This window comes from Lepisosteus platostomus, chromosome 20 (genome assembly GCF_059453375.1).
Source record: "Lepisosteus platostomus isolate fLepPlt1 chromosome 20, fLepPlt1.hap1, whole genome shotgun sequence".
Classification (NCBI taxonomy): domain Eukaryota; kingdom Metazoa; phylum Chordata; class Actinopteri; order Semionotiformes; family Lepisosteidae; genus Lepisosteus; species Lepisosteus platostomus.
The window spans coordinates 11,043,946-11,060,171 of record NC_142630.1 but is presented as its reverse complement, the minus strand read 5'-3'; the positions used below and the strand labels follow the sequence as shown (position 1 = coordinate 11,060,171).

At 35.7% G+C, this 16,226-nt stretch overlaps 1 protein-coding gene across 3 annotated transcripts in view; it reads left to right on the top strand.

Annotated features, from left to right (window-relative positions):
• adamts18 (ADAM metallopeptidase with thrombospondin type 1 motif, 18) overlaps window positions 1-14,380 on the top strand; it is a 52,120-nt gene extending 37,740 nt beyond the window's left edge. For all 3 annotated transcript variants that reach the window (XM_088613732.1, XM_088613731.1, XM_088613730.1), the window contains exons 16-23: window positions 414-658; window positions 4,250-4,391; window positions 4,930-5,056; window positions 9,156-9,360; window positions 10,978-11,172; window positions 11,506-11,736; window positions 11,910-12,057; window positions 12,327-14,380. In XM_088613732.1, the coding sequence (XP_088469858.1) occupies window positions 414-658; window positions 4,250-4,391; window positions 4,930-5,056; window positions 9,156-9,360; window positions 10,978-11,172; window positions 11,506-11,736; window positions 11,910-12,057; window positions 12,327-12,445 (1,412 nt within the window). In that variant the 3' untranslated portion in view covers window positions 12,446-14,380. The remainder of the gene's footprint in view (window positions 1-413; window positions 659-4,249; window positions 4,392-4,929; window positions 5,057-9,155; window positions 9,361-10,977; window positions 11,173-11,505; window positions 11,737-11,909; window positions 12,058-12,326) is intronic.
• Window positions 14,381-16,226: the final 1,846 nt, after the last annotated feature.

The window sequence follows — 16,226 nt, the reverse complement described above, 5'->3', positions numbered from 1 at the left end:
GTCCCTTTACCTCTTAATCCAGACACATGCTTGCATTTATACTTCATGCATGGTGTTAAACCAAGGAAGGTATTTCCTATGGCACATGAATGAATGAAGCTTTAGACATTTTGTAAAGAAAACACAAAGTTTAAAATAATGGCTCTGAAATATGTGCATACACTACAGCCCTGTAAGTGTGTACTTAAAGCGGTATCTAAGCTATTAAATAATTTAATGGCAAACTAAATATAAAGTATCAGTATTTGCATTTAGCTGTATTGTAAAAAGCCATACAGTAGGTCAGGCAAAAGGTAAGGGCTTCAGAACCTTACTGAAAGTAAAGGCAGTAGTTATTTTTTTCTGAAGCAGCTAAGGAGAGCAAAACAACTAAATAACTTGCCTTTCCTTTCTTTATCAATTTCTGTCTTCAGGGTATTATCAAATGGTCACCATTCCAGCAGGGGCCCACAATATCCGAGTGCAAGAGATGGAAATCTCCATCAGCTATCTGGCAGTCCACAATTTGAAGAAGAAATACTATCTGACAGGGGACTGGACAGTTGATTGGCCAGGAAAGTTCCATTTTGCCGGGACTGTGTTTGACTATCAACGCTCTTTTAACCGACCGGAAAGCCTGTATGCGATGGGTCCAACTAATGAGACGCTGGTCTTTGAAGTAAGATTTCTTCTGTTCATTGCAACACAGATGTCCGTTACTGAATTAGCACTGACAGGAAAATTCTCTCACTTAGTTTAAAAAGCCATGAAGAATTGTATGGAGTATCGCTACTATTCAGGTTTAATTGTAGTCCAGTCCTACTACATCAGGAGTTCTTTCATCAGTCATGAATTTCAGCTGGGTGAGTATTTCATCAGGACTAGACATGACAGGAAAATAAATGCAATTTAGAGCTTGAAGTACGCCACTTATATAGCACAACAATTAAAACAATAGGTTCAGTTAGCACAACAGTATAGCACAACAATTAAAACAATAGGTTCCTTGATAGCATAACCGTTCTTTTCTAGTTATCCTTTGAAGTGCTTTCTGTTTAAAGTACATCCATTAGATTTTAATATCTATTTAATATCTATTCTCACCTTAAATTCAGATTAATATATAAATAATAAATAAGAAGACTCCAGTCCCCTGTCAGTCTTCTTATTTATTGTTATTGTCATCCTGTAAAGCGCTTTGAGAAGCCACCTTTAAAGGCGCTATATAAAATAAAGTTTATTATTATTATTATTATTATTATATAGAACATATGTAGCATGTTTTTGTATCTGCATTTAATATCAATAATTTTACCTTCCTGAAATCTGGATACAGAGATTCAAAGATTCCAAAATACAGTATTACTAACAGCCATCTGACTTGTACTTGTGGTAATCTCTTTTCAAATTCCTACTCCCATTTTCTTCCAAATCTTGAAGAGTATTCTTTACAAAATATGGTGCATTACATTCATTAAATATTATCCACAGTATCTTACAATCTTGTAACAAAGCTTGTTATTTTAGATAAAATGAAAACTTAACCACTTTGTATTTAAGTTTTGTTTGAGACTATTGTATATATATTGCAACTATATTTTATATTGTTTTGTGATGAGTTTTAATAGTGGCATAAACAGCTGAGGTATCTGGTTTGAAAATAATAAAATACAAAATGGAGAACAATGTGATTGGTGAGTTCTGTGCTAAATATGAAATACAGACTTTTCAAGTGTATTGAATTCTTTCAGCATAATTGTTATTGGGTTAAGACAAGCACCAGAGATATGGGTTAACTAGCAGGAAATAGAGAAAGAAAGTGACATCTGTTTTGTTGGATTAATTATCTTCTTTTGAAAAGATAATTAGGAATGAAAAGAAGGATTATTTACTCAGGAGAAAGTTTTACCCAACTTTTGTGCTGTGAGAAAAAGCTGTGCGGTCTTTTACATGGGAATATCTGTCAGATTCCAACTGTAGTGGTTATTGCAACTTAAGAGGTTGTAAATTTTACAGCTGTATGCCTGTGGTCAGGACTGCCTGAGTGTTGTGTCTGAAGTCAGGTGGTTGGTGTGTTCAAGGTAGACATAAAACACTCCTGCTCAAGGACCTGGAAGTGTCCGTAATACTTTCTGCCAGCTGTAAATTTAGATGGAATCTCTGGCTAGCTTGAACTGATGGAATTTGTCCAGTATAGCAGACTGGGAAGCAATGGAACAAATATTTGTCAATTTTATTGCTTGCCATCTTTCGATTGTATTGCAAAGACCTTTTGGCTTCTGACACCAGATTATGTTTACCTCCTATAACACCTGTTGCTGTGTAATCTTTATGATTTGTTGATATTATACTGCAACTACTTCACATTTATCATAAAGCTTCTAAGAGTATGGATTCAAATTAGAGTGGACTTTTCCAAATGGACTAAATCAAGACTTTGACACACCCCTCAGTTAAAAATTGCAAACCCATTATCTTATTGTTGACCAGGAAACATCTTGTCTTCTAAACAAAGGAAATCCAATATTTGAGCTTTGCATTTTGCAGTTGGCTGGTGATTTGATGTTGTGATTTTGCCTTGGCCTTTGTATGATATATTTTTAGGTGTTGTACGGGTATCCAGGTTAGAATTAGCACCAGGTACATTTCAATGGTTGCATTTGTTCAACTCAGTAGTAGTAGAGAATAAGAAAATGTGTACGGCATGCATGTTGTGAATTTAAATACAAAAAAAATTCTAATTACAAATGGAATCTTATTCCGTGTTGTATAGTGAAGTCCTCTCCAGTTCAGTTGAGAAACTTTGTTGCCATTGTGAGATATAGTACAGTTTAAAATGTTAAATTATACAATAGCCAGTTCTTAAAACCAAAATGAAACAAGTAAAAATGCTCTGATAATCACAACAAATGCTTAAAACTCAGAAAACGGATTAATATATTAATATTGACAGTACTATGACTGAGTAGATTTAAGTCTCATGCAAAATAATATTGTTTGCAACACTAATGCTGTGTTTTTTGTGACTGCCTCAGAGTTTCCATTGCATTTCTGTTAAAATTCTAATATATAGATTGTACAACAACAGTTCTGGTGGAGAACATAGCTTCCCATTCAAGCAATCTCCTGCACCCTTCTCCATATAATTAAAAGCCAACAGTCTTTCCTTTCCTTGCATATTCTGCTCAGCAACTACTAACCCTATCTTCACCACCCTCTTAGCACCCTTCTGACTCATCTGACTTGGGGGTCAGACAACCTGTGGCCAAGCAGGTTAAAAACTAAAGTAAGTCTCCAAGCAAGCTCAATCTTCCCATAGAGATTGTCCTTATCTGCTGAAATTAAATCTGTGAACATTCTTTGGATTTAAAAAAGTTAATACTGTGTAAGTATGGAATATATTCATAATCTACATTAAATTGTGTAAAATCCATTGGCAACAGCAATTTTATAGCATATACTGAAGACAAAAATAAATTATAATATTCCAAATTTGTTTTGAAATGATTTGTTTAATGAGGAATCAGGTCATTAGAATGACGAATTGTGGCTGAAAACTTTTGCTGAAAATGAATTACTGTTTTTGTAACTTCTGATTTGGAGATTTGTAATTACTTAATCACAGTCACTTTTTTATGGCCTTTTATGGCCTCTACTGCACATCTCAGGATGATTTTGGAAACTGCTATTGATCTATTTTTTTACTGGAATACCTCAGCAAAAAAATAATGCTACCAAAGGCCAAGAGATATTTTGTACAGAACAATAGTCCATTTAAGTCCTGAAAAGCATTTTTACTTTATTCCAACCAAAGCACACATGTAGTGCAGTAAGATTTAAGACTGCATTGTGGTCAGAAAATTGTCTTTCCTTTGACAGAACTCTAAAATAGATTAAGAGATATTCAGTCATTGAGCTTTTCCCTGCTGAATAAAAGTACACCTCAGTGTGAACTTGTTATTACTCCTAGAAAGTCTCTTCACTTCTCTTTGACTTGCTTCTGCCACAGTATCTCACTTATGTTTCTCCTTAATGTGTTATATGTATTGCATAAACTTGACTCTATGGTTAACATCTATTGACTTTTCATCTGACAGTCTTTCAAAGTGCCAGTTATAGGGACTTAAGTCTTCAGTGTTGATGCTCTCATAATTTTCAAAGCACAGCAGATAACGGCTACAAATAATGATCACTGCCTGCTGATAGAAAACTGCAGATTGGTGACAAGAAAGCTTGCTTTATGGTTTCTTTGTTCATGAACCTTTTTCAGATTCTTCTCCAAGGCAAAAATCCTGGCATCACTTGGGAATACACTCTACCCAAGCACCTAAACAACAGTGAGACCACCACAGAGAAACACAATTACACCTGGGTGGCCATCAGATCAGATTGCTCAGCCTCGTGTGCTGGAGGTGAGGAACATTCCCAATGGCAAAAAAAGAATCCTTTGTGTAAAAAAAAATATAGTCACAGGGTTGAAGCTATTCAAAGCACCTTTGTGCAAACTTAAAGAGCAATATATGCTCCTCTTGGGAAACTTAATCAAAAACTTCCATGTGTCATTGATTCCGTTAACTGGGTAATGGTAATGCTGTAAAAGAAATGTACACAGACTTCTATCTTCTGTCTGTTTCATCCCTTTCTTTTCAGTTTTTAGATTTTTAAGTGAATTTTCTCACTGGATGAAAATGAACCATTCTTAAAATGCTCCTAGGACCAAAATAAATGTTACTGTATGTTAATTTCTTAGGTTAGTCCTTTTTCATATTCCTTTACTGATAATTATGATACAAGCATATACAGTATAAATATTATTTCCTAGAACATTTTCTGTGTTGTAGAAAAAGATTCTATCACTGTCAAAATATTTTTTTATCTTTATAATATTTATGAGCATCATACTATATGTTTACACATTTTGGAGAAACTTAAATAATGTTTGTTTTTTAGGTCGAATTTCAACAAAAGCTATTTGTTTACAAGATCATCGCATACAGGTCAACTCTTCTTTCTGCAATCCACAGACAAGACCTTTGATTAGATCAACTATGTGCAACACCCATCCATGCCCAGCCCAGTAAGTTATAGCTTTCTTCTTTTTTGAAGCAGTAATCCCCCATTTTCAATAACGATTTAGTCCAATATTGGCTTGCAACGACCCAGGGGCTCACAAAAGTCGACAATGGACATGAGGCATTATATACACTGCATGGGACACGAGCCCATCACAGGGACACACACATATGGGGGGCATATTAATTATGAAGCAGTACATGACATATTCAAAAAAGCATTGTTAACCTTTGAACATGATTTTAAGATATATAAAATCACCAAGACACTTTAGTGCAAGTTAAGTTTATGAGGTTATCTTCTCTACATGAAGTTTTGCATTAACAATACTACATATTCTGCTTCCCATTAATCAATATTATACAGTACATTATACATGTACTGTATACAAGCATATTACACAGCTCAAGTTGTTTCCACATTAAAAAGCCACTGTACATTTATATTGAAAATATTACCTCAGAATCCAAATGCTTCTTTACTCCGCTACACGTTCTGGTTTAATTTCAGCCACAGGAAGCAGAAAGATATAATTCTCTTTTACAAAATCATAAGCTCCAGAGAGTGCACAACTACACAACTTCCAACCTTGTCCACTGCTAAACCTGCTGAAACTAGGATCTGTTCTTTCAATTTTATTCTGTCATTCAAATGGCAAAAAATGTTTACAAAGCTGTTAAACTGGATCAGTGACTAAGAAGGCAGTGAAATTATAGGTTTGCATAGAGTATAATTGTTTTTATGTTAATTCATCTTTTGTTTCATTCCCATTATGCTGGATGAATTTTTCATGTTTTTTCTATGTGCATCTTGCGCTGGGCATGGGCAAAGGTCTCTCCAAAGAGACCTAACAGACTCAGTGGATAAATCAGGTCTCTGCTACAGGCATTTTTCTTATCCAAACAGGATTAACATAGCTTCCAGACATCAGTCAGCCAGCCTGCATGTTCATGGTAGTGAACCTAAGTGTCTAAGATGAGTGAGAGCTGGCAGGCTCTCAAACCATAACTCCCTAATGTCGAAGAATCAGTCTCACCACTTACCCATTGTGATGGCAGCGTCTTCATAGTAGTGACGTTCCAACAGCATTGCCTTCAGAGAAATTTTGTGAAAAAGAGTGATGGCTTTTACATGGTTTGTTAGGTCTTTCTTGCTAATGTTGTTTGGAGAGCTGGGTCTAGTTTTAAAAAAAATGATGGAGTCCTGAAACAAACATAGCAGGAAAGCTAATGTGACTTTCTGGAAAAGTAATGCAGATGAATGGGGCTAAGTCATTTTTAATATTAAATTGGTGAATTAAATAAATATGTACCCATAACAGCAATTTATGGTTAGCTGTGATCTGACTGCAATTAATTTGATTCCGTAAGGATCAAATACCGTAGTTTTAACTGAATAGATGAAAAGTAAGCGTCATACATTCTAAGCCCACAATACTGACAGAGAGCTGACAAATAGCTTTCTCTTTGGAATCGTTTCTCTTTCAACCCCTTTTTGTTGTGTCTGCTTGGATATCCATGGTTACTTGTGAGAATTTTTAAGTGAACAGGAAATCAATTCCATATGTCTTCATGTAAAATATCTAATTGTATTTATAATGGGTTGAAATAATAACATGCACATTAATAATATACAATTAAGGAAATAAATTCTAGAGCTAAGCTATTTTAATTACACATACATTCTATCACAGTATTCTATCACAGTTTTTCATAGCACGACAAAACACTTGTTTAAATCTATATTTTTCTGGTATATTATAGCCTGAGCCCTATATATTTAAACTGGGATGTTTCGGAGACATTTGTTAAAAATGCATGATGCATACTGTATCTTCCAGTGTTTCTCTTTGGAATTGCGAGTGATAAAAATTGAGTTTGGGGGAAACAAGAAATCTGTAAAAGGACACAAGAAAGCAGTGAACATACTCAAAAAAAGCTTATCTTTCCAGCAAATATCTATAATGCTGACAGGTCTATCCATGTTTTATTATAGTGAAATAATCAAAATCCCCTTGAGGCCAGATCAGTCTAGCCAGCCAGGAATCTGGAGGTCTGCTCTGGCCAGACACTGTGATCTTTTGCTTTTAAGAGCAATAGGCTTCTGTGTATCGTGGACCATTGGAGATCAACCACCACAGGGAAAAAGCTAGATGTATCTGCAATTTGAAAATGTCATCAAAGATAAATGCAAATGTTTAAATGGTTTTACCGTGCCTGTGGTTCTGCTCTACATTTGAAATCTACCTAATCTCATTCTATCTGTATAGTAGTCACTTCCCTTATGAAAGTACACAAGAAATGTTGTGTATAAAATATAAATTACCATTCTAAGAGTTCAATTTGACATGTAATTGTTGCAAACCTGTCGATTACCGTACTGAAGTTATCCGAACATGAAATGACACGGCTCAAAATTTAATGGGGTTAAAGAGAGATGTTTAATTTTATCTCAGTTTTTCATTGCTTTGCAAAACATGAGAAAAGAAAAAAGTGCGTGAGTTTCCATTTGATTTTAAATTCTTCTTTTCACTTTTGTGGCTTGAAAATTTCATTCCAGTTATTGAGAGATTGTAGAAATACAAATTATGGCATAACCAAAATTGGTTTGCAGTGAAGCCTTTCCAATTTCATCTTTTTATTTATGTCACGAAGAAAAAAATAAACTTTGCATTGCTTACATCAGCTGTACTGGTTTATTTGATCCTGCTGTAAACAGTGAGGCTCACATAATCCTGTTTTCCCCAAATTACAGTTTTGCATTTCCCTTGAATTTGTTAACTGATTTGAACAAAATGAAATCCAAATACCCAATTATATTTCAGTCCTGAAAATGACAGCAAGAGACTGAGGTAGAAATCCATTTATAAATGTGCCACGGGACACAGTTACACCCTAATTGTGCAGTTTCTGATGTCTACACATATTGCCACGCTATTGTCTGAATGCTGATTTAAATAATTGTCCTGCCCAAACAAACTCTATTTTAGTTCCACTTTTATCTCAGGTTATGTATCTCCCAGATACTAAATGCCAAAGCTATCTTTAATGCTAAGGGGCCGTCTGCAAAATTGAAATTTGTAAGTGGTGCAATCTTCCTATGACATCTGGGTCCTTTAGGTGTGTGCACTGCTTGTGTACCACACTTTGCTAGCCCTTTGAAAAGTTACTTTAAAATATGAAGGCTAAGAAGTTTAATAAATGTAATGTACAGTACCAATTTCCTTTTAGTATATTGTATGAAGTAGCACATTACATGGAGAGGTAGAAGGTAAATATTTACAGTTATTAAAATGACACATTGTGTCTGTTTTCTTAGGTTCAATCCAGCAAAAATGAGGCAGGTTATGTATTTATTGAGGATGCTAAACCTTTTAGCCTTCACAGAAATGCTACTTGTGAAAGAAAAAGGATTGTGGACTGTGCAATCTTGTATTCTGCATTTCAAAAAACACTTCTGAAAATAATGTTCAGAGCTAAAATAATGGACATTTCAGAGGAAAGATGACAACTGATTCTATATCTTCCTTTTAGAGTGCTTCATGAGTGGAATGAAAGATTGCAAGCCTAAGTTATGCCTACTGCATATTTTCATTCACCCAGTAACTGTTTTTATGCCATACTTTCATAAACCTTTAATATAACTTGTGAACTTGTGAAAGATTTGAATTCAGGCAGAAGCAACAAATGATAATAATATTAAATGGATAATTATATTTTAAGATATTCAGATACAGAACTGAAAATCAAGAGTAAATGGATGACAGTTTAGTGTTTGTCTCCACCAATGACATGCTAGTAATGATTTTATACACAGTTACAAAAATTATGTTTCTATAGCCCTTGGGCACATTATAGTATTAGATAACCAGGTATATTTCACTTAGGATTTGTTTACGAACCACCAATTAATCTACAGAACATGATGGCTATTATCCCATTTTCTACTCTATTAATACATTATAAAGGGTATTTTATTCATACGACCTTCATATTGTATGGTATTTATTAGCATCTCCTATTATTAACAATCGCCCCCAATGTGAGTCACTGTGGTTTTACTTTGTCATGTGAGACATAATGAAATATTGCATGTCCATTCAGCTGGTCCACAGGGGACTGGGGTGAGTGCAGCAGGACCTGTGGAGGTGGAGAGCAGTTTCGACCCGTCCAGTGTCTCCGCAAAGTTACTTTCCAACGAGAGGAGGTGGTGGTGCACTCACTATGTCCTGTTAAGACCCCAGCCCAAATACAGGCTTGTAACACTCAGGCCTGCCAACCCGAGTGGAATACAGGGGCCTGGACACAGGTAGACATTGTGCTATGTATTCTTTCCCTTTTCTGCATTTCTGATTTTGTCATTGGCCTTTTGTATTCAACGTTACTGGGTTCAAGCACATTATCAGAAATTGTGTAGGTGTAGGACAGTATAAATTAAATTATGGCTATTAGAAATATTGATTGGGTAGAAGTACTTTTAAAACAAGCATACTGAATACTGCTGGGATGACATAACCTAAGAACAGTTGGACTGCCATCTGGAGGATGCATGCAGAATGTCAAGATCAGCCATGCTTAATTTTTACTTGTATTTAAATGAAATAGAGAAACAACTAATCAAACTTCAGTTCATAAACAGCACATGCATTTATAGCCCAGAAAATATGCATTTTAGAATCTGTTATTTTGAATGTAGAAAATACCATAACAGTGTTGTGATTCAGAATCAAACATTGTTTTCAAATGGCTTTAATTTATGAATGCGTGAAATAAAAACTTGTACTTTATAACTTGAGCTTCTGGGAATGTAATGGATCTCAGATGCTGAGTGACTAATGAAGACACTACATTCCAGGAAACACTACCATTGTGTTCATTTTATAGTATGAGTTTCAGCAATGGTATATTTTTAGAAAATGTCTTCTTTGTTTTCTAGATTTATACCATAACTCCCCAATATGAGTCTTGTGAGGCCCTCCACAGTGTGACAGAGCTATTAATCTTCATCACTGGTGACAGGGATCTCCATTTGGATAGTTTATAAGGTTCATCTGTCAGCAGCCAAAGACATATGCTCTCAAAAAAACATGACTTAACAGTTGGCTTTAAATACTTGAATGTCCAGCCAATGGCAGCTGTATTAGTTTGAGAAAAAAAGTGATATGAAAGAGCATGACATACTGTACTATACAGTGTGTGGCTGAAATTCTTTCTAAGCAACATGTTTTTAATTAGTAATTTTAAGCATCACTAGCACCAGTTCATGAAACTGAAAACAAATATCTTTGCAGTAAATATTTACTAATGTAGTGGGAAATCTGAGCTTTTACCTTTCTGTGTAAAACTTATGTCTAAAACCCTAGTGTACATGCCTGCCTACCTACAGTGTCTGCCTTCCTTCCTATACTTGTTTTTCAGATCTTTTTTCATTGTGCATTTTTCACAATTTACAGGCACATCTTCACACACATCCTCAGCAACTGCAAATTCCGTAGAAAGCAAATACAATGCTAAAACAGAAAACAAAATTGTCTCATACTATTAATCGCTGAAAGGAACAGCTGGAAAAGGAACTGTGCCCTGTCCTCCCTTATATGAGAGAAGGCCAGAAATGAAAAAAAATAGTGGAAAAATGGGTAAATCTGTAATTCTGACACATTCCATTTCCAGGAGTTCATTAAAAAATGTGTCGCATCGAAGTTTCTAAGAAATGCAGATCTATACCAGGTGTAGCAATTGAGAATAAAAAAGTATTCCATTTTGCCAAAAAAGTCCTGCTTGTTGGAAAAAAATTGTTTCAAAAGTAAATGTCAGTCAATACTGACAAAAAGATTGCCCAGCTATATGTTTTTCTCTTGTGTTTTTAATTTACAAGGCACTCTTAGTTCAAAAAGAGTTGAGGGGAACTGGGTCTGTGTTTTTATAGTGTTCCAAGACCTGCGGGAGAGGACTTAAGAAGCGCAACGTTTACTGCAGGAGCACAGATCCATCAGCCAAACCTATCATCCTGCCAGACACCATGTGTAAGCTACATGAAAAGCCAAAGTCCCAGGAGACCTGTGTTCTGAGGAGGTGCCCCAAGAATGACAGGCTACAGTGGGTGACATCACCATGGAGCGAGGTACTGCCACAAAAATGATAGACACCCCCAAATCATCAAGTTAAATACTGAAAAATAACAGAAAAAATAAAAACTAGCTGTGGAAGTTTTAAATGATAGAGATCAGATCTGAAATTGTATTCCAACAAATTTTAAGTTAAAGACTTAAATGTTAATTTATGCTGAAGAACTAGCCTAGAGTTGAAATTGCTATTTCGGAGAACAAGTTAGGATTTTAATTTTACCCAAGCAATCCTAATGTGAGCGACAGTGGTTTTTGCTTCAATGAAAATAGGGTTTTATGTTACAAGTATCATAAATAACACTTTGATGTCCTGCTTTCATTTATATCAGTGCTCTGCGTCATGTGGATTAGGTATACAGAACAGAGAACTGAGGTGCAGTGAAAAAGACCTTCAAGGTACATACACTGTATTCCCTCAAAGAAGATGTCGGAATTTAAAGAAACCCATAGTGGAGCTGCAGCAAGCCTGTAACAAAGGCACCTGCCCAGAGCCAAGACCTCCGTCTGGGGGAATTGCTGGTGCTGTGGTGTCAGGATGGTATTCTTCCCCTTGGCAACAGGTATGACATTAAGCTGCTATCTGGAGTCCACTGAGACTTTTTTCATATTTTTAAGCTTGCCTCTTGTAAATGTCCGTGCCAAAAGACCTCAGTATGTCTGTGAGAAGTGAATCGCATGCTGCTGGCGTATGTTGTGGTAGTATTAAGTCTGAACCATCTGTGCTCATACACAGTGTTCAGTCTCCTGTGGAGGGGGGGTGCAGACACGTAGTATCCAGTGTCTCCGACAAGGAAGACCAGCAGCGGGTTGTCTGCCCCATCAAAGACCCATCACCTCCAGGGCTTGCAACACGCATTTCTGCCCTGCACCTGCCCACAAAGGTAGGGGCTTTATTGAAAATAGGGTTCTTATGTATACAGGAATTGATTTCCTTTTAAATGTCTGCTGATTTTAAAATGACATATAACAACTTTAGCTTACAGCTTCAAAATGGGATGCGGTTTTCTAAAGGAAAGCCTAAAAATGTTTTTTTGTCTAAAACAGATGAGTTACTGTGAGGACAACTGTGGGTAACTGCTGACACAGTTATTCGAATTTAGTTTAAATAAAAACATAACCGCTTTAAATTACATTTTTTTTGTTTTCTCAGATGATTTGACTTGTGTGGACTTCTTCAGCTGGTGTCATTTGGTACCCCAGCATGGAGTCTGCAATCACAAGTTCTATGGACAGCAGTGCTGCAAGTCATGTTCCAGAAAACAGCGGTAGCTTTGTGTTTGTGATTTACAGTACTGTTACAAACAATACTGTTTTCAAGTCCAATTTTTATTTACTGTGGAATTATGGGAAAAAAGAAAGCACCTGTATAAAGAAGGAGAGTTGTGGAGGACATTTGAAGGTCCAAATTAGATTTGGGAACACAGTACAGAATAAACTGAAGCACATACAGTAGTTTGTCCTGAAGTACTTGATGACTACAAAGTAGGAACCACATAAAAATTATGTTTCCCAATGGGATGTAGTCTTAAATGTAAAATGCCAAACAATTTTCTTCCTTAATTTTAGATTAAACATCGTTGGTCACCTGATTTTCAGAACTGGAAATGATGTATGGTAGAGTATATCCCTCGTATAATGTAAATACACTGTGGTGTGAATTACAACTTAACAGGGGAAATATTGGTTTAAAACTATTCTGACAACTTTAAAGAGACAATAATACTGTACATGTTTATAATCCAGTCAACCATTTTTCTTTATTACATTTTGCATGTAAATACTTGGTGTACCATTTCACATTAGATACCAAATAGTATCTCTTGGAATACTTGTGTGTTTTTAACTTGTGTGTTTTTTACATAGATGTTTTTCAACAAATTGTTACCTTAATTCAATTTTTCAAAATTGATTGTTTACAAAGCAGAAGTGGATTTACTTCCACTTAATTCATTGCTGGTCCTTGATTTGTTAATAACAAGGGGTATTACAAAACATTTTGAAGAACAAAATGTATGCATTTAAATATAAATACACAATATGATAGTATGAAAGAGAAGTGGTATTCGTGTAGTGCAGTTCCACTTTGTCTTTTTTCCTGCAATAATTCACCGATACATTTTTTAGTGCTGATACATGTTCTGGCTGACTGGATTATTATGATAAACATTAAGTTCAGGTACATAAAGCAACACAACCATCCATCATAACCTGGGACCTAGAACACCCTCAATTTATCGTTTGTGTTCAGCTTTTGGAATACCATCCATTTGTTCTGCACAACCCTAAATTCCCTAGCAAAAGGATAGATGCTACTTGAGTTACAACCTTACCACACCTGCACAAAAGGTACAGTATAAACCAACTCAGGAGGAATTTCTAATTTCACTAAGAAAGAGATCAGGGCTCAAGCTTTGCCTAGTTTTGAATGTTAGATTTTTTTCAACCCACACAAATTTGGAGAGGGAGTGAGATAGGAAAAAGCAGACTCCAAGGACATTCCAAACCAGCAACTGTATCCAACTGTAATTTTCTGGGGAGTCTCCTTAATGGCCATATACTGTACCTTCTATTCCACCCAATACCACAGCTTCATTTACTGGTGAGCTGGGCTTGGGTTGCTATAAAGATCACAATGTAAAAGAATATGAGCCAGCACAGCACTACAGTCTTACAACAAGTAGTTAAAAACAGTAGTGTCTCTTTCTTCAGCCAAATTAATCTTCATTTTTTCCAAGGGGGAACACGAATTGAAAGCAGACGATCTGCTCAATCTTGGATTTTTTCCCCTTGTTTTGTAGACTTTGTCATTGTGAGATAATTGTGTGTTGTATATTGTTTTTTATCCCCTTGTGATTGTAAAGAGAGAAAAAAACAATAATTTATTAATGTGTTCAAAGGCTCTTTGAGGATTAATTGCCTGTGGGGGGGGGATGTACATGCAATACCATATTTCATGGGTAATAGTGTCCTAATGATGTAAAATAGCACAATATAAGTGTAATATTTAAATATTTTTAAAGTTTTATAATAAAATAATATTTCAACATTTCTCACATCATTCAGTCTTGCTCTATTTCCTGTGCCTTGCTTGAGGTGACTGATAATGTGTTGTAATCTGTTTTTCTTGCTTTATCCAATATGTGCACTGCCTGATATAGAAGCTCTCTTTGTACTTAATAAAAGCTTAAATTTACCCCTAGAGAAGCATTACTGACATACTCAATTATAAATAGAAATGTATTTCCAAAGACTTTCTTGGGTTTATAGTGGGGGCTGGAGAAGTAAAGTAATTGTGTCCTGTGATGTTCCTATGATTTTGTTCTTAATGTTTTGTGCAATTTATATCTCATGTCATGCATGCAGTGCCATTTATAATTGCTTTGCATTAACTAGGAGGATCAGCTTTCATAATATGATCACTGAATGTCGAGTAGCTCTATTTTTATTGCCTCTGTGTCCCCTGTACATCATCTATATACACACTTGACTCTCCCTACTGATATTGAGGTGTGTAACTTTTAAAATCATTTTTTTAATAACGTTCATGTGCTGCAGCTCACATAATTTAACAAATTATAAAATGTCTAAAACATACTAAAAATCTTAAAGCCTTGAATTATTCATATGTTCTTAGACATTTCAATGCATTTACATGTAAAACCTACCTTAGTTTTTTTTTAATTTGCCACTTTAGTCTTTTTCTGTTTCACAACAACTTACACAAACCAGAAATACATACAGTCATCAATTACAAAATTCTTCAGTTACAAAATATAAATAACAAAGCCTTGCAAACATATTCAGACCCTTCTTATCATGTCCCATTCTGCGAAACTGCAAAATGATGCATATACAGTACCTCTTTTAACTTAATATTTTATTCAAAACCTGGGTGCTTGAATTAAGACTTTTAAGGGTAAATGTTACAGTAAACATCTGCAAAGACTAAAGGAAAAAAAATTAAACATGCCTAGGTTTTGAGACCCACACTCAATATAATATTTTTTTACTCCTCAGCTCCCAGGTATGAACCCTGTGGCTGCTCACAAGGACGAATGAGGAATGTAGACACTTTCCTCTAACCCATCAACCTCTGAGCATCTTATCTTTTCATTTGTCCCAGACAACATAGCTGGAGGTTTAGTACTGATTGGTGAAGAAACTTGGATCTCACTAATGGCAACACAAGCATGCCTGCAAGCACCTGAGAGGCTGCAGGGATCACTGTGCCGCTGAAAGTCGAGAGAGCCATGGCTAGCTAATCCCACCCTACTCCTCAACCAGTCATGCTTTGCTGCTTGGGGAATCCCTTCCTTCACAGTCTGCTACTGACATGATCTGAGCTCAATCCCGCCATCATAGTGTACGTTTACCTATTGAGCTATTTTGTGTAATTTTCATAAAATGGTTACATTGGCATGCAGCTGATTCTGCAACTCTGACAAATTGGAGGTCACCCTCTCCAGAACTAACATTTCTATCCATTTACATATGAGCAACAAGTCAATAGTCTTTGGAGTGCTCATTACATATGAATGTGAACGTGAATCTGCCACAAATTACCTTTTTTCAAGAGCTCTCAGAGCTCTACATACTCTGTTGTATCACAGTTTAGTAGAAAACTTAACAGTATCTTAAAACTGCATATGTATTAAAAAGAGAACAATGTTCTGAACTCAGTTCAGTGTTTTCACTAGTTTGTTCAGTGCACAGACCTTGAATGCTCTACAGCAGCAGTTTCAGCTGAGGTACTTTTTAGAAGAGGATCAATAATGACATACATGCTACATGACTAGAGAAACGTAACTGCCAAGTACAATTTCCCCTGTCTTCAATTGTAAATATACCTCAACTGCAGCACTTTTGATAGTAGTTTTCACTAGGGTAGATCTTTAGATTATCATATCAAAGCAAGAGACAGCTGCTCTGTCTGCCTTTATGTTATGATTAGAGGGTGATTTACAAGTCTGTGGAAAATTTGTTTGACAGAATTGGGTTTTTGCGTGCCACAGATTCTCTAGAAACACTGGCTCCAAAAACCTTCAAACTT